The following is a 26434-nucleotide window of genomic DNA, read 5'->3' on the forward strand; positions in this document are numbered from 1 at the left end:
TAAAACAAAACTGATTGACATAAAACAATTTCTATATTTTGAAGGTTGTTAATTGAAAGAAAGCAATTCTGATTAGAAAAGATTAAGGAATGAAATGTTTTCAGAAGATTCTGGAGGAGATTTCTGGGTATTTTCGAAAGGATTTAAATATTCATGATACTAGTTCTTTATCAACTTGTTTCTTCATAAACTTTGTAAACTGATTCTGTTCAAACTTATACCTTTCCTTGATACAGGTACATCACTAGCTTTATCTGCATGCTTATTAACCATACCTGAATTCAGAAAGGCTCACAAATACAAGAAATAAATAGGAACACAGCAAGATGGAAGAATGGGAGGTTTTCTGAGGTAAGTGACAAGAGAGGTGGAAGGAAGAAGGACATATTAGAGGCTATGCCCACATAAAGGGTTGTCTAAGGTGGAATTAACTAAATCAGTATGAGAAAGATAAAGAAAAGGGGAATAGGGGATGGAGGGGCTAGGTTCTAGGCAAAGTCCATTAACCCTGACAAAGAAGAAAGGAGGTGTAGGGAAAAGCCAGCAGGGTTGTCAGTTCCCATGGTAACCTCCAGATGACAGTAACAGCTTGGCTGCTGCCTGAGCAAAAGGAAAGAGTTCAGGGCACCAGCAGCAGGAACATTTTGTGTCAGTTAGTGTGTTTACAACTTGGAACAAGCCTAAAACATGCTGGGCCTGGGTCAGGGTTGAACCTCAAAATGTATATTTGAAAGTCACCACTACCTACCATTGAGTTTGAAAGCAAAAATGTGGGTAAGTTCTTTGAGGGAGAAATTACTATTTGTAGAATTAGAGCCTTCATATGTATTAAGAAGAGTTTCAGAAAACAAAAACACCTATTAAGAAATAAGAAAGTCCAGAGTCACAGAAAACAAAGGTTGTTTTAAGGGTTGGGGGAGAAGCTAAATGGTGTCGAAGACAGAAGAAAGTGAAAACTAAGGACTTGGTCAGACTATGATCACTGCTTTTGTTTGTTTTGTTTTTAAATTAAGTAATACTGAATTGGTAGTATCTATTGATTGATAATCCCTGCTTACATCCATCACCGCCCCTAAGTCACGAAAAGCAGATAATCACACTTATACACCTCCTGATTTGATGCAATAGAAAGAATATGTAGAACGTATATATTTTCAGGAAACCAATAAAATAATCAGATTCAGTCTCTAATTTTAACTACCAGTTTTCAAATTATACAAGGAGCAAGTTCAGAGATACTATAAGAATTCAATTAATGATAAGCCCTATAGGACAAACAATCCAGTTTCTTTAACAAATAAACTCCGAGAAGAAAAAGACAAAGGGTAACCCTAGTGATTTTAAGGGATTTAAGATAAATATCAACCAAATGCAATGGATCCTAAAGTGAATAACCAATTGTTAAAAAAAAAAAAAAAGGGGGAGACCACTGCAGAAATGTGAAACTGACTAGATATTTGATGGCATTTTAAAAATTGACAATGGTAGTATTGTTATGTTTCACAAAAAAAGATTCCCCATAATCTGAAGATACAAACAGATATTTATGGATGAAAAGATATGCTCTCTGGGATTAGCTTCAAATAATTCAGAGGGGGCAGAGTAGGTGGAATCAGAGCTCAAATATGGTTGGCAGTGAGCTGATAATTGTTGAAGCTGGGTGATGGGGGTTCATTATACTATTCTCTGCTTTTCTATATACTGGAAATTTTCTATAAATAAAAGTTTAAAAAAACAAGTAATAAATATTTGTTGTAAATAAATTTGAAAATACAGAGAAGCAAAAAGAAAAATCAAAATCACCCATGAACACAAACTGAGATTAAACATTGTTAATATTTCAAAGAAATAAATATTGTTGAAGAAAATGGGAAGGGAGAGAAGTAAAAAGATGACTATGGTTATGGCCTTTAAAAAAGATGATAGCATTTTTTTTAAAAAAATAGGAAAGCTGGGAAATACATTTGATTCAGGGTGGGTGTGATGAGAGTCGAGTTGTAATACTGTGTTGGCCAAAAAGTTCATTTGGGTTTTTCTGTAACATCTCATGGAAAATCCCAAATGAACTTTTTGGCCAACCCAATACAAGCCTCTGACAAAAGCTATAAAGGTACGATTGTGGGCACTACTATAATAACTGAAGCCAGGAAAGTAAATGAAGTGCAGTCTGAAGTCACTTTTCACTTTTCACAGTCACCTCTCATGCTACCTACTGACATGGCTTCCTCACTTGCTTCAGCATCTGCCCCCAGGCCTCAAGCACCTGTGTACCACAGGCAAGAAAAGGTCCACATGGTTACTAAGGGCAAGGTGGTTTTGGAGAAACCATTTCTCTATTTAAGTGAGTTTACTTAAAAGATTAATCTATTTAGCCTAGCAATTTAAACACAGAATACACTGAGAAGTTATTCTTACTCTCCCTATACATAAGGTCATTAAGAAATATTAGAATGCCCTAATGGTCAGGAAGAGATTAAAAGGAAACATGAGCTCTAGCCTATCTCAAAACTCTGGGCAACCAGAGTTGATAAATTTTTTTTCTACGTTATGACTATCCTCAGTAACTAACTTCCCAGAACCAAACAACAAAAGCATGTAACCTTTTTTTAAATAGCTCTTTACATTTTATAAAGCAATTAGAGGTTTAGGAACATGTTGTCAAGAGTCAAGAAAATCTTTAAGAAGTTCTTGTTCCTAAAGGCTTCTAATATATTCTATTTTACTTAATAGGTCTAATTTATATTACAAACATCCATTTCTCATCAAATATGACAATGTTTAGTAGTCTTCTTTGTGGAAAGGATTAAGTATATTTTGTAACACTCAAAGGAGAAGCAAATGTTACTCACCTTTATTGTCTGCTGCTATAAATCCCAAGATGTTTTCATGACGTAACATGACGGTCTGATAAATCTCTGCCTCACGGAACCATGAACGTTCTTCTCTAGAGGAGAATATTTTAACAGCAACTTCTTCTCCTCTCCATTTTCCTCGCCAAACTTCTCCAAAACGACCTTTGCCAATACTTTCTTGTAACACAATAGTTCTCGCAATTGTCCTCTGAACAAGCAATGGTAAACCTAAAGATAAAAATAAATAGTATTCGACACAAACAACCAATATCGGTACCTGTTTCTAACACCACGATAGGCGTTAAAAGAGTGACTCAGAAAGGTTTAACTCCTTAAAGGAACTTACAATCTCACTGAGGAAATATAGAGTAAATTTGCAAAAACAATAATTCATGATAAAAGGAAAATAATAAATACAATAAAAGAATCCAGAAACTCCTGCCTAGAGAGTCAAGGTAGGCTTTAAAAGATAAGCTGAATTTAGATTGTCCTTTACAGAAGGGATAGGACAAAGAAGAAGACAAGGAGGTAAGGTGTTTAGGTAGGAGGAATATGCAAGCAAAAGTAGAAGAAATGGATGATACATGTTTAGGGAACCAACTTAGATAGATAAGCAGAAAAAGGATGTATGGGGGGCTTCCCTGGTGACGCAGTGGTTGAGAGTCCGCCTGCCAATGCAGGGTACATGGGTTCGTGCCCCGGTCCGGGAAGATCCCACATGCCGCGGAGCGGCTGGGCCCGTGAGCCATGGCTGCTGAGCCTACGCGTCCGGAGCCTGTGCTCCGCAACCGGAGAGGCCACAACAGTGCGAGGCCTGCATACTGCCAAAAAAAAAAAAAAAAAAAAAAGATGTATGTAGTAAAACAGTAGAAGAGAAGCTGCACCAGAATGTGAAGAGTACTGAATGCCCGGCTCAAGATGACCAATGAGAGCTGTGGGTGAAAGAGGAACTAGTAAACATTTCCATTCATTTCATGACTGGAAAGAAATAATTTAAAAATCTTATTTCAGAAAGATGAGTCTGGTAACAGTTTTACAAAAGGAGGAGGAGAAAAGTGTGTAAGGAGGAGGAGAAAAGTGTGTAAGGAGAAAAGGAGGAGAAAAGTGTGTAAGCATAAGAAATGAAGAAGTAAATTCTGGTCTAACTTTTAATAAATCAGTAAAAATTATCACAGAAACCATTTCAAGGCAAGCAATTTACCAATTTACGAGCCAGGAACTGGCTGCCTAGGCAACACTAGTATCTTAAGGAAAGATGCCAAGTAACTTACCTTGGTGATGAAACATTGGCAATTTTCTCACTAACTGAACTTACCTTACTATAAAATACATAGTTTTAAATATTACCACACTTATTTCATTTACATAAAAGTATTTACTAACTACCTACAAAATTTAAGTAACACTATATTTGGGACTAGTCCAATTCCCCATGGACTAAGAACTGTCGAATTATACTGACACTGACAAAATATCAGTGTACATCGTGTTCTACAATATTTTATTTATAGTCTAATACACATAAATTGGTGTCACTTATAATCTATCTTGAGTTGCCTGCTAGATCAAATTAAACTAATGGAAGTAAATAAAATTATCTGGTCTCTTTGATTCTCTGGTGTGAAATACTAATAAATCCAAATGTTAAATCTTTAAGTTGTCTCTTTTCATCTTTAAGTTTCTCAAATAGATCCTTCCTTCCCCTTGCTCTATCCATCCTCCGTACTTCCTGCAAAGTAGTTAGCAGTCTAATTGTAAACAATTGTTTTCATAAGGAGACTGCTGGTTAAAAATAAATCTGTGAAAAATCCTTATTTAAGTCAAGGAGCTCTTTTGTATTATGAATAACCAATTCCTAATTATGTTGTTTACAGTAGACACTAACTTACAAAATTTTCTTAAAGCCTTTGAACAGGGCCACACCATGTACTTAAAGATTTAAAGTATACTTAAGAGTTCATTTCAGGAGGCTGATCTGGAAGTTAGAAATGCAGGGAATAAAGAAGAAAGGGAATAGCAAATGGGAAGTCTGAAAATGCCTGACATATTCAGGACTCACGCAGGGTCAAGAAAGCCTAACAGGACAAAGAAAGTCTTTGTCTTCCCCTTCACAACTGGATTCTAGATGCAGAACTAGAATTAAAAATCAAATCTAGATTTATCATATTATCTGTATTTGGTTACCATAACCCACATGAAAATCTGAGCATTTTTTAAAAAGTAATAGTTTTTTTCTAAAGACAAAAATAAACAGGCCTAATTCAGATCTCTATATTCTCTGCTTTACTTCTGTACCTTTTAGAACTGCTTGAGCGAAAACTTTAATGGGGAAACAGGGTCCAAGCACCTTTACATGCAGTGAACAACAAAAATAAGACCTGAAGGACATGCATGCATTAAAGAGATCGTAAGCATGAATGAGACATAATAAACATTGGCCTAAGAGACGCACACTCTCAAAAACTGGCACACAGGGACTTCCCTGGTGGTGCAGTGGATGGGACTCCACACTCCCAATGCAGGGGGCCCGGGTTCAATCCCTGGTTGCGGAGCTGTATCCCGTGTGAGTGCCACAACTAGGGAGCCCATGTGCCGCAACTAAGGAGCCTGCCTGCCGCAACTAAGACCCTGCACAACCAAATAAATAAATCTGGCACATGTTTGCGTGTTCCCACATACTTTGCAATCTAATGACAGCTTAAATATGGGCACATGCACAACCTGTGATTCAAATAAATGCAACAGGGATACGATTAGCTTTAAGTTTAGAGCTAGGTTCCAGAACACATCTCTCCATTGTCTCCCTGCAATTCCTAAGTTAAAAGTACAGTCTTTGAGAGAGAGATAGGGCCTTTCCTCAATTATGGTCATAGTACTGAGTAATAAACATTTGAATTCATAACATAAAATGTTTTATCTTTTCCTCAATGAGTGAAAGAACTAAAAAGGATATTATACACAGACATTTGACTTACTCAGAGGCATGAGTCCCATTCATGAAATGGCATTCAGTCTTTATAATAAATAGAAGGAAAAGCAATGGAATTTTCTGCTGTCATTCAACAGAAGATACCTTCTGTCTGGATAAATCTGAAAGCCATTAACACAGAATAAACTATGACAGGGAAGGAGGCCTTAAACTAGTTTTTTTGTAAAATGCAGCAAATTCATACTGTATATCAGATTTTTTCCAAATATCTTTTCAATAAGAATAACACCTGTCATTTGGATATAACTTTACAATCTACCAAGTGCTTAAGTGCTTTCACACAAACATCTCGTTTCATTTGAACCTCACAACAATCCAGTAATGTACACTGGGCAGGGTTCATTACTTTCATTTTAAAGACGAAATAACTCAGGCATGAGACATCAGCTAACTGCCCAAAGCCACAGAGCTGGCAAACAATGCAGACAAGTTTTTGCAGCGTGTAAAAGGAGGCATAAAAGGAGGGAGAGAAGCTTTCAACAATAGAGCTGGGTCCCTGACATATATAGAAATATAGATAAAATGGAAAAAGAACAATTCCATTCTTTACTACAATTCCATTCTTTACTTCATGTCTGTATCTTAAAAGGTAAATAAATATATTCTTATTCAGAAACAAACTGCCATCCAGACAGCAATTTGTTTTAATCCTTTAGGTAGGCTTGCTCTCCTTGAGGCCTGATACATACCACTGTGCCAAGTGGCAGGAACTGCTTTGATTTCCCTGGGTGTAAGTGTGGCAACAAGAGAGCAGGTCCAAGGGATTAATTCCAAATGATCTAAAGCCACCCTAATTTTCTGTGACTTTGGCCCTTGCTTATCATATTTTGTTGGCCCAGGTTAGCTTCTAGAATGAGCCAGATATTCTTTGGGAACCCTTTGAACTAACTCAGAATCAAAGGGGAACCCTAAAATAATCTCTCTCCACTCCTCCACCACTCCTGCCCAAAGACTGTCACATCTTTAGTACTAAGGCTGCTCCATCTCAATCCAGCCAGTCACTGCCTCCCTCCTCACAACAGTCACAGGGATCCCTAAAGGCTGCCTTAAGAGACCCGGGCTCCACCGTAAGCCTGTATGTATCCTAGCAGTCATGGGCAGAACTCACTTACTGAATATGTATGGCCAAATTCTACAGAAGAAAACTTTATGCCATGAAGTCAGTTTCTTCATATTTAAATGAATAAACATACATATATATACATGAATATACCTTCATTCCCTTAAAGACATTTGTCATTATGTGAACTTTCTGTATCATCAGGTGAGATTTTGTGCTTCAGAGTCATATTCCTCCCCCAATCACAATTTCTGCTTTAAAGTTCCTTCAGGGACTTCCCCGGTGGCGCAGTGGTTAAGACTCTGCCTGCCAATGCAGGGGACAAGGGTTCGAGCCCTGGTCCGGGAAGATCCCACATGCCATGGAGCAACTAAGCCCGTGCTCCACAACTACTGAGCCCGCGTGCCACAACTACTGAAGCCCACGCACCTAGAGCCCGTGCTCCGCAACAAGAGAAGCCACCACAATGAAGAGTAGCCCCCGCTCGCCACAGCTAGAGAAAGGCTGCACGCAGCAACAAAGACCCAACGCAGCCAAAAATTAAAATTAATTAATTTAAAAAACCAATAAAGTTCCTTTAATCACTTGATTATAAAATTCATTATACATATATTTTTAAATCTTTTTATCCATGAATCTAGCCCTTATTTGAAGTTAATTTATACTTTTTAAAGGACAGTACATCTCATTTAAAAGTCCTAACAAACCACTTTAAGTATTATTATCAACAGTATCTGTCCCATATTTCTGATGAGGAAACAGAAGCCCAAGGAGAAAACATGGTTTAACCAAGATCAGACAGCCAATCAATGACAAAGCTTGCACTGGAATCTAGATCTCTTAATTCCTGGCTAGGCATTAAGTGTCAAATTACAATACTGTAGAGGATAGGAATCTTCTCTTAGTATCCTTCCAAAGCACATGTAAGAAAAAGTGAAAATTAAATTCCCTTTTGATTTAAATATGAAGCACTGACTGCTATGCCAAAATTTGCTTCAGGTAATTAGATAATCTATTTCTGATCCCACAAAAAGCAAAGAGAACTGAGAAAAGCAAATATCAGAAGGGCCATGGATCCATAAACCTATATTAAATAACAAGGTGGTCAGACTTTTTTCTAAAGTGAGAAAATGACTAAAAATTCATTAGTTTAATAAAAAACTAGGCCTGAGCCAGAGACAGCAATTTAACGTTGAAAAAGCAAATAACCTTCACAATTCCAAACACACTCTCTGTCATGCCTGCTTTCAATACAAAAATAAAGCTGCTAAACAGTCCTGAAGAGAATGGGTAAACTGCAGATTATTTGAACATCTGTGAACTTCGGCCTCAGCTACAGAGGAATAACTGTCCTTATTCTCACAGAGTCATGAGAAGGTGAGAATGTTTTGAAAGTTACACAAATGTGAAGGTGACTTACTTTTACTGCTCAAATAAGTCAGTCAATTTTATTTGTCCTTACTAAACTAGCCATAGTCAGATACAGACCTAGCTTAAAGACCTTTATTAGGTTCAAAGCTGGAGTAGTATTCACACTATCCCAAGTTTTAACATACTAAGCCAACTGGCTTAGCCAACTAATAAATAACACAGTTAATTTTAAAAAGACATCTTAGGAAAAAGAAAAAAACAAATACATTACCTGATCCAGAACCCGATGTTGTCATATCATAAATTAAATCTTTTAACGTAGTACCCTCTGAAATAAAGGGGCGATCTAATGAAGGATCTTCTTCATTTGGCACTCGATGGTGAATGACAGTGCGGTTATGGCAGATATAGACCATCAACATGAGTGAGATGCAGACGAAGCATACTGGTCCAGCAATGACAGCTGCCAGTTCGACAGGACCAAGGCCAGATGATGGCTTTCCTGGAAAAGGGCCTCAAGTGAAATAAACATCAACAACAATAACACTGTAGGCGGCATCCACAATTTCCTAAATCCTCCACATTTCCTGCAGCTGGCCACTACTACCATTATTCAGAGCTTCATCATAGCAGCTCATAAAGCTCAAACCCGTAACAAGTGAAGCACTTAATCTTCTCCCATTGGCTCTCCTTTTATGATCGCTATGAACATCCACTTAGTCTTCCTGAAGTCTTGAGCCATCCCCTAAATAACAAGGCCAGCTACCACAAACACTGTAGGACCACCACCCACCCCCCTTAGCCCTGTCAGATCGCTAATAGAAGAACCAATAATCTGGAACAACTCCCATTAAATATTTCTTCTTAAGTCATTGTCTTCTTTTTCTTTTTTATTAAAAAGTAGTTTGGCTTATCTTCTTATTCGAAGGCTAGTATATGCTCATAGCAGGAAAAAAAATTAAAAAATATAAATACAGATGAGCAAAATTAAAAAAAAAAATTAACTACAGCCTCACCATCCCCCCAAACTCACCTGTGTATATATCTCCACCAATTTTTTTCATGCAAAAATATATCCTCTTTTTTTAATAGTTTGCATGTGTATACTTTCTAGTTTATTTTAATCACTTAGACTTTTAATTAAAGATCTTTTTTTATAATCTCTTTTAACAACAATTTGCATTGTTTCAGAAACACATTAATTACAGCTATTTCGGCATTCATTCTGACACATGCTGGTTCATGGCTCACCACCCTTTCTTTCACATCACATCTTTATCATTCTTGAGATCTTTATTTGGATTGATTTCATATGATAAAGAATCCTAATTCTAGTAATTCCTTTCAGAAAGAGTATATGGGTCCTTATACACTGAATACTTAATTATCTAAAGATGCTTGTTGCCTTTATATATGAAAAATCTTGGCTCATCTAAAGAATTTTGGGTAACAAGCAATGTTATGATATTCCATTGCCTTCTGGTATTTAAAAAAAGGAAAAAATCTGAACTTTTTTTTTCCTTTTATAGGTAACCAGTGTTCACTTGTGCTGAATGTGTGCACAATTTTTCTTTATTCTTGAAAACTGATAGTTTTTCATTATATATATTTGGTTAAGTATTTTTTCATTAATTTTACATAGTATTTCTTCTCTCTTCTGTCCTTTTGCCTTTTTCTGGTTTTATGCTAAGCATATTGGATCACCTAGATCTGTCCTCTATGTCTCTTAATTTGCTCACCAACTATCTTTTTCTCTGAATTGTAACACAATTTCTCAAGTTTGTCTTGCTTTAAGCTTGTCTCACACTTGACAATAAAGTTACAACATCCAGTCTGCTGTTCACTTTCAATACTGCATTTTTAAAAATAATTCATCAATTGAGCTTTTCATCTGAAAGCGATCTTAACAACTGTGCAATGTTCTCATTTCATTGTGAACAACTGAAAACAGACCTTGGACTGTCTGAAAGTTCTTCCCTAACATGTTGTAAGTGTATTTCATAGGATGACATCTACTCTCATTTATCCAGTTCAGTTCACTTCTTTTGAACCATGCAATCTTTCCATTTGATAAATTTTTTTGCTGTCTGATTATCAGGGACCTGGGAATGAGGTACTTGTGTATTTTAGCATTAAAAATAAAGTGAGCTCTTCATAAGGTTTTGTGAGTCTCCATTCTGATATTTCAAGCCATTTCAAATAATGGAAATGGGAAATTCTGGAATTATCATTCTCCTTGTCATATTAGAATTGCAGATGCCTATATAAAAGAAAAATTACAGTCTGACAGAGCTTTGCCACAGGGACCTTCTCTATCATGCTGAAGATTTGGTTTTACTTTGCTGTTATCACTCGAACTAGGTGGAGGACTGCCTTCCTTCTACAACTGGCAGGACTGGCCCTTTTCCTCTGAGCTACAGCAGTGCTTCCTACTTTAATTAGCATGATGCCTAGACCAACTCTGAGTGGAAAGTGAGCACTGAAAGCAGGTGCTTCCTAAAGGAGAATTGAGAGTTTGCCCCTGTAGCCTAGCCTCACACCCAGCCCCTCAGCTTAAGGTAATGGTGGGATTCTGCAAGAGGGTCTTTCACCTACTTCTTTTCCTATAGTTAGTCAGTTCTTCACTAGTCTGTTATAATCTGCACTATAAACTGCAGAGTTCCTCACAACTATAGGCAAGTGGGTAGCATTTCTTCCATTAATTCTCTTAGCATTAATATAGGTTTTCCTCATTTTTGTATTCCTTTGATTATTACAGTAGGTATTTTGGATTTGGGGAAAGTGTCAGAAGAGTTAAACAGATGAGCTTAGACTGGCATCTTAAATCAGAACCTTAAAATTAATCTAATCCTAAGCATTTATGAAGCTTTCAAATTCCTGGCTCTTCCAGGACATTTTAAAATGTAAACTATGGTGAAGGACCAAAAACCTAGAAATCGTATATAATAATTTATACATAAAGATCATAAGGCAAGGTGATATTACAAAATGAAGGCACCTGGACTGTTTAGTGCTGTTCTCAATTCCCTCCCATTACTGACTGCTTTAAAAGACTGGAGCATTATACAAGGAAAAAATTTCACTCTGAGGACATATTGCTATGGTGGGCTTTATCAGTATTCTCTAAAGAGGCTACCCTTTTAGGCACAACAGACCTCAGAGAAAGTATCTTGGAACCACCTTCTCAACACACACGCAGGAGTCAGGATCTTGGCTACCCTTATAACTCTACTACTTTGGACAAGTTACTTCTTGCCTCTATACTGAATAAACTGGGATAGACAATTTCTAAGATCCCTTCCAGCTCTAAAATCATAGAGTCTAAGAGCTTTTCTTGTAGTATCAAGAAAAAACTTATACAACAACTTACCAACAGTTGGGAGTTCTATTTTATTGCAGTGGTCCTGATTGCAGCAATATGTTGTAGTAACAGACCCAGTTTTTGAAGATGGTGCACATACAAATGGCCTGTCTCGTGGAATTAGGTCGGTTTCAGCTATACACATGCTATTATGTATAACTTTGTCTGTGGTCTCTGTGACAGAGACAAAGCAGAGCCCATCTGTGACACAAGTAAAATTGTCTTTTGTACAAAGGTGGCAGAAACACTGTAATGCTGGGGGGAAAAGAAAAGATCCTGTCAGAAAAAATTCTCAAGGTTAACAATTTTAAATTATCCCATATTCTCTGTACTAATACATTCCTGATTCTATTATAATTATACAATTTCTTTGCTCTGTTCAAAAAACCAAACTCTTTGTTAACCTGAGAAGTTCCAAATTCTGTTAAGAAGCACACATATGTAGGAGCCAAACATGTTGAAATTTGGACCCAGGCTTTTTCCTAAAACTTTTGGCTTCCAAGTATAGAAAAACTGTTACGTGCAATTTCATCAATGTAAGGCAAGCATTTGCCCTCCCATTTGAAACAAAGTACACTGAAATTTATAAAGGTTATACTTATTCTTATTGGTCCAAAACTAGGCATTCATATATTCCCCCGACTGGGGAGCAATGTGAAAATACTACCACCTCCTCACTGTAGGTTGGAAATGTCAGGGTAAGTTTATGGTAATGGAGTAATGGAAATAGATTTGTATTAAGCCAGACATTCCTTTCTCCTTTGCAAATCCCCAAAAGACATGTATCTTCTAACTAGGATTAGGGTACTTTCTCATAAGCAAGGTAACAATACATATGTGCTCCAATCACACAGGCAACTGGCTACAGAAATGACTGGAGAAACACTAGCTCCATGCCCACTTTTATCTATTTGATATTTATACTCAACTTAAGGGAAGTCTTCTAATTATCACCAACACCTTCCCATACACACACACAACCTTTCACTAAGCTCCAACAAGATTAAGTGTTCCCCAAAGCATACACTGCTTACCAGAACTGTTATTTTTTCCTCTCCCTCATGATCCACATCTAAAACTAGGCCTGGTACACAGCAACATTCAAAAAGTGCTGAATGAGTGACAGATCACTAGGATCTCATGAAACAACAAAGCACACATATGTCCTTGAGTCCAATCAAACTTTACATGTTGGTAAGGGAAAGGGAAGAGTCCAGGTTTGCAGAATGGCCATCTGTGATGAGAGGCCTACTGTAACTAGAAAAAGAGTGGCTAGGCGGGCAGGCCAGAAGAAAGCTAGCTAACTCTGAACAGCTAACTTGGTGTGCAGGAAAGGGTTCACTCAGCAGGCCCAAGTTGCTCAAACCTTACACATCCCCAAGAAAGGCCTGTCTTCAGGACTGGCCCTTGGCCAGTTCCTGGGAGATGAGCTCTGACACCTTGAAATATTTTCCCTGATAAGAATGCTGCAAACCCTTTGTGACTGAGCCCCAGTAAAAACCCTGGACACCAAGGCTCTGGTGAGCTTCCCTGGTTGGCAACACTTCACATGTGCTGTCATACATCATTGCTAAGCTATGGAGTGCACCTGTGCTACTGCACTGGGAGAGGACATCTGGAAGCTTGTACTGGGTTTCTCCTGGACTTTGCCCCATGAGGTGTCCCTTTTCCTTTAGATGATTTTAATATGTATCTTTCCACTGTAATAAATAAAAACCATGAGTATAACAGCTTTTCTGGGTCCTGTGAGTTCTTCTAGCAAATCATCAAGCTAGAGGATGGTCCTGAGGACCCCTAACTCACTTGCTAAACCCAAACTCAAGGAACATCAGCATTACCTCAAGCAGCTGCTTCCTGGTTGCTAGCTTAATTAGCATGCTTGTCTATTATCTTTACAGACCAGCAAAGTTTTACCTCAATCATTATAAAAATTATTTTCTTTCTCCATAGATAATTCAGTTCTTTAAACTAAATCCTCCCAAGCATGAAGAGAATTCAAGAAAATTATAAGAAAAAGATACAGTTATAATCTAACATTTAAAAGACTGTTAAAAAAGACAGTAGCTTATTCATGGTGAGGTTTGGCAGTGATTGTAGGTTCCCTGGGTATAATTTCCTAAGGAGGGATTCTGAACCAGGAATCCACGGACTGGCTTCAGGGATACAAGGATCCCATGAAACTGTAGGCCAAATGTTGTACGTATTTACCTTTTCAAGGAGAAGGTTTATAGCTTTCAACAGAACCACAAAGTGGTCTATCACCCACAAAAAATTAAAACCACCACAGGAGATTGTCATTATTCTCTCCCGAATCCTCTTTACTCATGATTAGTCATTCAACCAATGTTTTCTAAGCATTAGCTTTAACAGCTGCTCTACCAAAAGCTTAGTATACAAAAATTTATAACTCATGGTCATAGCCCTTGAGTAGCTCCAACAGCCAGTGAAGGAGAACATTACAATACACTATGGTAATCGCTATATATAAAAATACTACCATGAATACCTCTCCCTTTTCTATGATCTTCATGGCTCCCTTAGAGTATATGAAATAAGAGCTAAACAGTGGGTCTAACAATGAAAACTTCTACTTTGGGGTTCCAACTTATTGCTCACATTACAAATGCTATCCTGGGCCATACACGTCTCATTATTATGATAATCATGTCTTTCATGACCTTGGTCTTTACACATACTATCTCTCTGCCTACTTGAAACCACCCTCTCATCTTTTAAGACCATATTCAAACAAGATCTTTTCCATGATGTGATCTAAACCTCTCCCCTACCCATAAGACAACTGGGTGACTCCTTTCAATTTTTTCCCATAGCCCTCTTTGCATACCTTTAGGTTAGCACAAATCAATCTATTTACACTTTGCCGTTAAGTGTCTCTCATTATATTAAGAAGGGCCAAGATTTAAAATTTGTTTTATTTTCCCATCTTTGAATCCTGTACTCCTAGGCAGTGATCAGCAAATTATTTGCAAGGGAGACCTTCAAGATGGCAGAGGAGTGAGACGTGGAGATCGCCTTCCTCCCCACAAATACATCAGAAATACATCTACATGTGGAACAACTCCTAGAGAACACCTACTGAATGCTGGCAGAAGACCTCAGACTTCCCAAAAGGCAAGAAACTCCCCACGTACCTGGGCAGGGCAAAAGAAAAAAGAAAAAACAGAGACAAAAGAATAGGGACAGGACCTGCACCTCTGGGAGGGAGCTGTGAAGGAGAAAAAGTTTCCATACACCAGGAAACCCCTTCACTGGCTAAGACAGGGTATGGTGGGAGGGAAGCTGTGGAGCCATGGAGGAGAGCACAGCAACAGGGATGCAGAGGGCAAAGCGGAGAGATTCCCACACAGAGGATCGATGCCAACCAGCACTCACCAGCCTGAGAGGCTTGTCTGCTCACACGCCGGGATGGGCGGGGGCTGGGAGCTGAGGCTCAGGCTTTGGAGGTCAGATCCCAGGGAGAGGACTGGGGTTGGCTGCGTGAACACAGCCTGAAGGGAGCTAGTGCGCCACAGCTAGCCGGGAGGGAGTCCGGGAAAAAGTCTGGAACTGCCTAAGAAGCAAGAGACCATTGTTTCAGGGTGCGAGCTGCGGCTATCAGCATGGACACCAGAGACAGACATGAAATGCTAAAGCTGCTGCTGCAGCCACCAAGAAACCTGTGTGCAAGCACAGGTCACTAACCACACCTCCCCTCCCAAGACCCTGTGCATCCTGCCACTGCCAGGGTCCTGTGATCCAGGGACAACTTCCTTGGGAGAATACACAGCGCACTTCAGGCTGTTGCAACGTAACACTGGCCTCTGCCGCCGCAGGCTCAACCCGCATTCCGTACCCCTCTCTCCCCCTGGCCTGAGCCAGAGCCCCCTAATCAGCAGCTCCTTTAACCCCGTCCTGTCTGAGCGAAGAACAAACGCCCTCAGGTGACCTACATGCAGAGGCAGGGCCAAATCCAAAGCTGAACCCCAAGAGCTGTGCGAACAAATAAAAGAAAGGGAAATTTCTCCCAGCAGCCTCAGGAGCAGCGGATTAAATCTCCACAATCAACTTGATGTACCCTGCATCTGTGGAATACCTGAATAGACAATGAGTTATCCCAAAATTGAGGTAGTGGACTTTGGAAGCAATGATATATATATTTTTTTCCTTTTTCTCTTTTTCTGAGTGTGTGTGTGTATGCTTCTTTGTGTGATTTTGTCTGTATAGCTTTGCTTTTACCATTTGTCCCACGGTTCTGTCTGTTTTTGCTTTTTTCTTTTGTTTTGTTTTAAGTATAGTTTTTAGTGCTTGTTATCATTGGTGGATTTGTTTTTCAATTTGGCTGCTCTCTTCTTTTTTTTAAATTACTCTTTAATTTTTTTTATTTTTAATAATTATTTTTTACTTTAATAACTTTATTTTATTTTATTGTTTTCTTTCTTTTTTTCTCCCTTTTCGTCTGAGCTGCGTGGCTGACAGGGTCTTCATGCTCCGGCTGGGTGTCAGGCCTGTGCCTCTGAGGTGGGAAAGCCGAGTTCAGTACATTGGTCCACCAGAGACCTCCCAGCTCCATGTAATATCAAATGGCAAAAGCTCTCCCAGAGGTCTCCATCTCAATGCTAAGACCCAGCTCCACTCAACGACCAGCAAGCTACAGTGCTGGACACTCTATGCCAAACAACTAGCAAGAAAGGAACACAACCTCACCGATTAGCAGAGAGGCTGCCTAAAATCATAATAAGGCCACAGACACCCCAAAACACACCACCAGATGTGGACCTGCCCACCAGAAAGACAAGATCCAGCCTCATTCACCAGAACACGGGCACCGGTCCCCTCCACCAGGAAGCCTAAACAACCCACTGAACCAACCATACCTGCTGGGGGCAGACACCAAAAACAACGGGAACTATGAACCTGCAGCCTGCGAAAAGGAGACCCCAAACACAGTAAGTTAAGCAAAATGAAAAGACAGAAAAACACACAGCAGATGAAGGAGCAAGGTAAAAACCCACCAGACGTAACAAATGAAGAGGAAATAGGCAATCTACCTGAAGAGGAATTCAGAATAATGATAGTAAAGGTCCAGAATCTTGGAAATAGAATGGAGAAAATACAAGAAACGTTTAACAAGGACCTAGAAGAACTAAAGAGCAAACAAACAGTGACGAACAACACACTAAATGAAATTAAAAATCTTTAGAAAGGATCAATAGCAGAATAACTGAGGTAGAAGAATGGATAAGTGACCTGGAAGATAAAATAGTGGAAATAACTACTGCAGAGCAGAATAAAGAGAAAACAATGAAAAGAATTGAGGATGGTCTCAGAGACCTCTGGGACAACATTAAACTCACCTACATTTGAATTAGGGGTCCCAGAAGACGAAGAGAAAAAAAAAAGGGACTGAGAAAATATTTGAAGAGATTATAGTTGAAAACTTCCCTAATATGGGAAAGGAAATAGTTAATCAAGGCCAGGAGCACAGAGAGTCCCATACAGGATAAATCCAAGGAGGAACATGCCAAGACACATATTAATCAAACTATCAAAAATTAAATACAAAGAAAACATATTAAAAGCAGCAAGGGAAAAACAACAAATAACACACAAGGGAACCCCCATAAGGTTAACAGCTCTTCTTTCAGCAGAAACTCTTCAAGCCAGAAGGGACTGGCAGGACATATTTAAAGTGACGAAGGAGAAAAACCTGCAACCAAGATTACTCTATCCAGCAAGGATCTCATTCAGATTTGATGGAGAAATTAAAACCTTTACAGACAAGCCAAAGCTGAGAGAGTTCAGAACCACCAAACCAGCTTTACAACAAATGCTAAAGGAACTTCTCTAGGCAAGAAACACAAGAGAAGGAAAAGACCTACAATAAGAAACCCAGGCTTCCCTGGTGGCGCAGTGGTTGAGAGTCTGCCTGCCGATGGAGGGGACATGGGTTCGTGCCCTGGTCCAGGAAGATCCCACATGCCGTGGAGCGGCTGGGCCCGTGAGCCATGGCCACTGAGCCTGCGTGTCTGGAGCCTGTGCTCTGCAACGGGAGAGGCCACAACAGTGAGAGGTCCATGTACCGCAAAAAAAAAAAAAAAAAAAGAAAGAAACCCAAAACAATTAAGAAAATGGGAATAGCAACAAACCTATGGATAACTACCTTAAATGTAAATGGATTAAATTCTCCCACCAAAAGACACAGACTGGCTGAATGGATATAAAAACAAGACTCGTATATATGCTGTCTACAAAAGACCCACATCAGACCTAGAGACACATACAGACTGAAAGTGAGGGGATGGAAAAAGATATTGCATGCAAATGGAAACCAAAAGAAAGATGGAGTAGCAATTCTCGTATCAGACAAAATAGACTTTAAAATAAAGACTATTAGAAGAGACAAAGAAGCACACTACATAATGATCAAGGGATCGATCCAAGAAGAAGATATAACAATTGTAAATATTTATGCACCCAACATAGGAGCACCTCAATACATAAGGCAAATACTAACAGCCATAAAAGGGGAAATCGACAGTAACACATTCATAGTAAGGGACTTTAACACCCCACTTTCACCAATGGACAGATCATCCAAAATGAAAATAAATAAGGAAACACAAGCTTTAAATGATACATTAAACAAGATGGACTTAATTGATATTTATAGGACATTCCATCCAAAAACAACAGAATACACATTTTTCTCAAGTGCTCATGGAATGTTCTCCATGATAGATATCTTGGGTCACAAATCAAGCCTTTGTAAATTTAAGAAAACTGAAATTGTATCAAGTATCTTTTCTGACCGCAATGCTATGAGACTAGATATCAATTACAGGAAAAGATCTGTAAAAAATACACACACATGGAGGCTAAACAATACACTACTTAATAACGAAGTGATCACTGAAGAAATCAAAGAGGAAATCAAAAAATACCTAGAAATAAATGACAATGGAGACACGATGACCCAAAACCTATGGGATGCAGCAAAAGCAGTTCTAGGAGGGAAGTTTATAGCAATACAATCTTACCTTAAGAAACAGGAAACATCTCGAATAAACAACCTAACCTTGCACCTAAAGCAATTAGAGAAAGAAGAACAAAAAAACCCCAAAGTTAGCAGAAGGAAAGAAACCATAAAGATCAGATCAGAAATAAATGAAAAAGAAATGAAGGAAACGATAGCAAAGATCAATAAAAGCTGGTTCTTTGAGAAGATAAACAAAATTGATAAACCATTAACCAGACTCATCAAGAAAAGAAGGGAGAAGACTCAAATCAATAGAATTAGAAATGAAAAAAGAGAAGTAACAACTGACACTGAAGAAATACACAAGATCATGAGAGATTACTACAAGCAACTCTATGCCAATAAAATGGACAACCTGGTAGAAATGGACAAATTCTTAGAAATGCACAACCTGCCAAGACTGAATCAGGAAGAAATAGAAAATATGAACAGACCAATCTCAAGCACTGAAATTGAAACTGCGATTAAAAATCTTCCAAAAAACAAAAGCCCAGGACCAGATGGCTTCACAGGCAAATTCTATCAAACATTTAGAGAAGAGCAAACACCTATCTTTCTCAAACTCTTCCAAAATATAGCAGAGGAACACTCTCAAACTCATTCTATGAGGCCATAATCACCCTGATACCAAAACCAGACAAGGATGTCACAAAGAAAGAAAACTACAGGCCAATATCACTGATGAACATAGATGCAAAAATCCTCAACAAAATACTAGCAAACGGAATCCAACAGCACATTAAAAGGATCATACACCATGATCAAGTGGGGTTTATCCCAGGAATGCAAGGATTCTTCAATATACGCAAATGAATCAACGTGATACACCATATTAACAAATTGAAGGAGAAAAACCATATGATCACCTCAATAGTTGCAGAGAAAGCTTTCGACAAAATTCAACACCCATTTATGATAAAAACCCTGCAGAAGGTAGGCATAGAGGGAACTTTCCTCAACATAATAAAGGCCATATAAGACAAACCCACAGCCAACATCGTCCTCAATGGGGAAAAACTGAAAGCATTTCCATTAAGATCAGAAGCAAGACAAGGTTGCCCACTCTCACCACTCTTATTCAACATAGTTTTGGAAGTTTTAGCCACAGCAATCAGAGAAGAAAAGGAAATAAAAGGAATCCAAATCGGAAAAGAAGAAGTAAAGCTGTCACTCTTTGCAGATGACATGATACTATACATAGAGAATCCTAAAGATGCTACCAGAAAAGTACTAGAGCTAATCAAGGAATTTGGTAAAGTAGCAGGATACAAAATTAATGCACAGCAATCTCTGGCATTCCTATACACTAATGATGAAAAATCTGAAAGTGAAATCAAGAAAGCACTCCCATTTAACACTGCAACAAAAAGAATAAAATATCTAGGAATAAACCTACCTAAGGAGACAAAAGACCTGTATGCAGAAAATGATAAGACACTGATGAAAGAAATTAAAGATGATACAAATAGATGGAGAGATATACCATGTTCTTGGATTGGAAGAATCAACATTGTGAAAATGACTCTACTACCCAAAGCGATCTACAGATTCAATACAATCCCTGTCAAACTACCACTGGCATTTTTCACAGAACTAGAACAAAAAATTTCACAATTTGTATGGAAACACAAAAGACCCCAAATAGCCAAAGTAATCTTGAGAACGAAAAACAGAGCTGGAGGAATCAGGCTCCCTGACTTCAGACTATACTACAAAGCTACAGTAATCAAGACAGTATGGTACTGGCACAAAAACAGAAATATAGATCAATGGAACAGGATAGAAAGCCCAGAGATAAACCCACGCACATATGGTCACCTTATCTTTGATAAAGGAGGCAGGAATGTACAGTGGAGAAAGGACAGCCTCTTCAATAAGTGGTGCTGGGAAAGCTGGACAGGTACATGTAAAAATATGAGATTAGAACACTCCCCAACACCATACACAAAAATAAACTCAAAATGGATTAAAGATCTAAATATAAGGCCAGAAACTATCAAACTCTTAGAGGAAAACATAGGCAGAACACTCTACGACATAAATCACAGCAAGATCCTTTATGACCCACCTCCTAGAGAAATGGAAATAAAAACAAAAATGAACAAATGGGACCTAATGAAACTTAAAAACTTTTGCACAGCAAAGGAAACCATAAACAGGACCAAACGACAACCCTCAGAATGGGAGAAAATATTTGCAAATGAAGCAACTGACAAAGCATTAATCTCCAAAATTTACAAGCAGCTCTTGCAGCTCAATAACGAAAAAACAAAACAACCCAATCCAAAAATGTACAGAAGAACTAAATAGATATTTCTCCAAAGAAGATATACAGACTGCCAACAAACACATGAAAGAATGCTCAACATCATTAATTATTAGAGAAATGCAAATCAAAACTACAATGAGATATCATCTCACAGTGGTGAATGGCCATCACCAAAAAATCTAGAAACAGTAAATGCTGGAGAGGGTGTGGAGAAAAGGGAACCCTCTTGCACTGCTGGTGGGAATGTGAATTTTTACAGCCACTGTGGAGAACAGTATGGAGGTTCCTTAAAAAACTACAAATACAACTACCATATGACCCAACAATCCCACTACTGGGCATATACCCTGAGAAAACCATAATTCAAAAAGAGTCATGTACCAAAATGTTCATTGCAGCTCTATTTACAATAGCCAGATGGAAACAACTTAAATGTCCATCATTGGATGAATGGATAAAAAAGATGTGGCACATATATACAATGGAATATTACTCAGGCATAAAAAGAAACGAAATTGAGTTATTTGTAGTGAGATGGATGGACCTAGAGTCTGTTGTACAGAGTGAAGTAAGTCAGAAAGAGAAAGACAAATACCGTATGCTAACACATATATATGGAATCTAAGAAAAAAAAATGTCATGAAGAACCTAGGGGTAAGATGGGAATAAAGTCACAGACCTACTAGAGAATGGACTTGAGGATATGGGGTAGGGGAAGGGTAAGCTGTGAGAAAGTGAGAGTGGCATGGACATATATACACTACGAGACATAAAACAGATAGCTTGTGGGAAGCAGACGCATAGCACAGAGAGATCAGCTCGGTGCTTTGTGACCACCTGGATGGGTGGGATAGGGAGAATGGGAGAGAGGGAGATGCAAGAGGGAGGAGCTATCTGAACATATGTATATGTATAACTGATTCACTTTGTTATAAAGCAGAAACTAACACACGATTGTAAAGCGATTATACTCCAATAAAGATGTAAAAAATACATATATCTTTTCACAATTGAAAAAAAAAAAGCAGCAAGGGAAAAACAAAAACATACATGGGAATACCCATAAGGTTAACAGCTGATCTTTCAGCAGAAACTATGCAAGCCAGAAGGGAGTGGCAGGACATATTTAAAGTGATGAAAGGGAAAAACCTACAAACAAGATTACTCTACCAGCAAGGATCTCATTCGGATTTGACAGAGAAATTAAAACCTTTGCAGACAAGCAAAAGCTAAGAGAATTCAGCACCACCAAACCAGCTATACAACAAATGCTAAAGTAACTTCTGTAGGCAGGAAACACAGGAGAAGGAAAAGACCTACTATAACATACCCAAAACAATTAAGAAAATGGTAATAGCAACATACCTATGGATAACTACCTTAAATGTAAATGGATTAAATGCTCCAAGCAAAAGACACAGACTGGCTGAATGGATACAAAAAGAAGACGTGTATATATGCTGTCTACAAGAGACCACTTCAGACCTAGGGACACATACAGACTGAAAGTGAGGGGAGGGAAAGATATTGCATGCAAATGGAAATCAAAAGAAAGCTGCAGTAGCAATTCTCATATCAGACAAAATAGACTTTAAAACAAAAACTATTACAAGAGACAAAGAAATACACTACATAATGATCAAGGGATCAATCCAAGAAGAAGATATAACAATTGTAAATATTTATTCACCCAACATAGGAGCACCTCATATGTAAGGCGAATGGTAACAGCGATAAAAAGGGAAATCGACAGTAACACAATAATAATAGGGGACTTTATCACCCCACTTTCAACAATAGACAGATCATCCAAAATGAAAATAAATAAGGAAACACAAGCTTTAAATGATACATTAAACAAGATGGACTTAATTGATATTTATACGACATTCCATCCAAAAATAACAGAATACACTTTCTTCTCAAGTGCTCATGGAATATTCTCCAGGATAGATCATATCCTGGGTCACAAATCAAGCCTTGGTAAATTTAGGAAAACTGAAATCATATCAGGTATCTTTTCCGACCACAACCCTATGAGACTAGGTATCAATTACAGGAAGAAATCTGTAAAAAATACAAACACATGGAGGCTAAACAATACAGTACTAAATAACCAAGAGATCACTGACGAAATCAAAGAGGAAATCAAAAAATACCTAGAAACAAATGACAATGAGAACACAATGACCCAAAACTTATGGGATGCAGCAAAAGCAGTTCTATGAGGGAAGTTTAGAGCAATACATCCCCACCTCAAGAAACAAGGAACATCTCAAATAAACAACCTAACCTTACATCTAAAGCAATGAGAGAAAAAAGAACAAAAAACAACCCAAAGTTAGCAGAAGGAAAGAAATCATAAAGATCCGATCAGAAATAAATGAAAAAGAAATGAAAGAAACGATAACAAAGATCAATAAAACTAAAAGCTGGTTCTTTGAGAAGATACACAAAATTGATAAACCATTAGCCAGAATCATCAAGAAAAAAAGAGAGAAGACTCAAATCAATAGAATTAGAAAGATTAGAGAGATTACTACAAGCAACTATAGACCAAAAAAATGGACAACCTGGAAGAAATGGACAAATTCTTAGAAAAGCACAACGTTCCGAGACTGAACCAGGAAGGAATAGAAAATATAAACAGACCAATCACAAGCAACGAAATTGAGACTGTGATTAAAAATCTTCAACAAACAAAAGCCCAGGACCAGATGGCTTCACAGGCGAATTCTATCAAACATTTAGTGAAGAGCTAACACCTATCCTTCTCAAACTCTTCCAAAATACAGCAGCAGGAGGAACACTCCCAAACTCATTCTACAAGGCCACCATCACCCTGATAAAAAAATGAGACAAAGATGTCACAAAGAAAGAAAACTACAGGCCAATATCACTGATGAAAATAGATGGAAAAATCCTCAACAAAATACTAGCAAACAGAATCCAAAAGCACATTAAAAGGATCATACACCATGATCAAGTGGGGTTTATCCCAGGAATGCAAGGATTCTTCAATATATGCAAATCCATCAATGTGATACACCACATTAAGAAACTGAAGGATAAAAACCATATGATCGTCTCAGTAGATGCAGAAAACGCTTTTGACAAAATTCAACAGCAATTTATGATAAAAACACTCTAGAAAGTAGGTATAGAGGGAACTTGCCTCAACACAATAAAGCCCATATATGACAAACCCACAGCCAACATCGTTCTCAACAGTGAAACCATTTCCACTAAGATCAGGCACAAGACACGGTTGTCCACCCTCAACACTATTATTCAACATAGTTTTGGAAGTTTTAGCCACAGCAATAAGAGAATAAAAAGAAATAAAAGAAATCCAGAACAGAAAAACAGAAATAAAGCTGTCACTGTTTACACTGTTTACTAATCCTAAAGGGGCTACCAAAAAACTACTAGAGCTAATCAATGAATTTGGTAAAGTAGCAGGATACAAAATTAATGCACAGAAATCTCTTGCATTCCTATACTCTAATGATGAAAATTCTAAAAGAGAAATTAAGGAAATACTCCCATTTACCATTGCAACAAAAAGAATAAAATACCTAGGAATAAACCTATCTAAAGAGACAAAAGACCTGTATGCAGAAAACTATGAGACACTGATGAAAGAAATTAAAGATGATAACAAACAGATGGAGATATACTATGTTCTTGCATTGGAAGAATCAACATTGTGAAAATGACTCTACTACCCAAAGCAATCTACAGATTCAATGCAATCCCTATCAAACTACCAATGGCATTTTTCACAGAACTAGAACAAAAAATTCCACAATTTGTATGGAAACACAAAAGACCCCGAATAGCCAAAGCAATCCGGAGAAGGAAAAACGGAGCTGGAGGAATCAGGCTCCTGGACTTCAGACTATACTACAAAGCTACAGTAACCTAGACAGTATGGTCCTGGCACAAAAACAGAAATATAGACCAATGGAACAGGATGGAAAACCCAGAGGTAAACCCACACACATATGGTCACCTTATTTTTGATAAAGGAGGCAAGAATATAAAATGGAGATAAGACAGCCTCTTCAATATGTGGTGCTGGGAAAACTGGACAGCTATATGTAAAAGAATGAAATTAGAACACTACCTAACACCACACACAAAAATAAACTCAAAATGGATTAAAGACCTAAATGTAAGGCCAGACACTATCAAACTCTTAGAGGAAAACACAGGAAGAACACTCTATGACATAAATCACAGCAAGATCCTTTTTGACCCACCTCCTAGAGAAATTGAATAGAAACAGAAATAAACAAATGGGACCTAATGAAACTTAAAAGCTTTTGCACAGCTAAGGAACCATAAACAAGACAAAAAGACAACCCTCAGAATGGAAGAAAATATTTGCAAATGAAGCAACTGACAAAGGATTAATCTCCAAAATTTACAAGCAGCTCATGCAACTCAGTATCAAAAAAACAAACAACCCAATCCAAAAATGGGCAGAAGACCTAAATAGACATTTCTCCAAAGAAGATATACAGATAGCCAACAAACACATGAAAGGATGCTCAACATCACTAATCATCAGAGAAATGCAAATCAAAACTACAATGAGGTATCACCTCACACCAGTCAGAATGGCCATTATCAAAAAATCTACAAACAGTGAATGCTGGAGAGGGTGTGGACAAAAGGGAACCCTCTTGCACTGTTTGTGGGAATGTAAATTGATACAGCCACCATGGAGAACAGTATGGAGGTTCCTTAGAAAACTGAAAATAAAACTACCATACGACCCAGCAATCCCACTACTGGGCATATACCCTGAGAAAACCATAATTCAAAAGGAGTCATGTACCACAATGTTCATTGCAGTTCTATTTGCAATAGTCAGGGCATGGAAGTAACATAAGTGTCCATCAACAGATGAATGGATAAAGACGATGTGGCACATATATACAATGGAGTATTACTCAGCCATAAAAAGAAACGAAATGGAGTTATTTGTAGTGAGCTGGATGGACCTAGAGACTGTCATACAGACTGAAATAAGTCAGAAAGAGAAAAACAAATATCGTATGCTAACACATATATATGGAATCTAAAAAGAAAAAAAAATGGATATGAAGAACCTAGGGGCAGGACAGGAATAAAGACGCAGACGTAGAGAATGGACTTGAGGACACAGGGAGTGGGAAGGGTAAGCTGGGACAAAGTGAGAGTGGCATGGACATATATACACTACCAAATGTAAAACAGCTAGCTAATGGGAAGCAGCCGCATAGCACAGGGAGATCAGCTTGGTGCTTTGTGACCACCTAGAGGGGTGGGATAGGGAGGGTGGGAGGGAGACCCAAGAGCGAGGGGATATGGGGATATATGTATATGTATAACTGATTCACTTTGTTATACAGCAGAAACTAACACAGCATTGTAAATCAATTTTACTCCAATAAAGATGTTAAAAAAATAAAGTAAGGGGCTTCCCTGGTGGCTCAGTGGTTGAGA

At 38.1% G+C, this 26434-nt stretch overlaps 1 protein-coding gene across 2 annotated transcripts in view; it reads right to left on the reverse strand.

Annotated features, from left to right (window-relative positions):
* The window catches only part of TGFBR1 (transforming growth factor beta receptor 1), a 70227-nt gene that overhangs the window by 17500 nt on the left and 26293 nt on the right, over positions 1-26434 (reverse strand). The window contains exons 2-4 of one of the 2 annotated variants that reach the window (XM_082656249.1): positions 11643-11888; positions 8544-8774; positions 2850-3080 (exon numbers count right to left, since the gene is read on the reverse strand). In XM_082656249.1, the coding sequence (XP_082512375.1) occupies positions 2850-3080; positions 8544-8774; positions 11643-11888 (708 nt within the window). Of the gene's footprint in view, positions 1-2849; positions 3081-8543; positions 8787-11642; positions 11889-26434 lie in introns of both variants that reach the window. The other variant, XM_082656248.1, reaches the window with a different exon arrangement.

Source organism: Grampus griseus (assembly GCF_964374135.1).
Source record: "Grampus griseus genome assembly, chromosome: 6".
Lineage (NCBI taxonomy): Eukaryota > Metazoa > Chordata > Mammalia > Artiodactyla > Delphinidae > Grampus > Grampus griseus.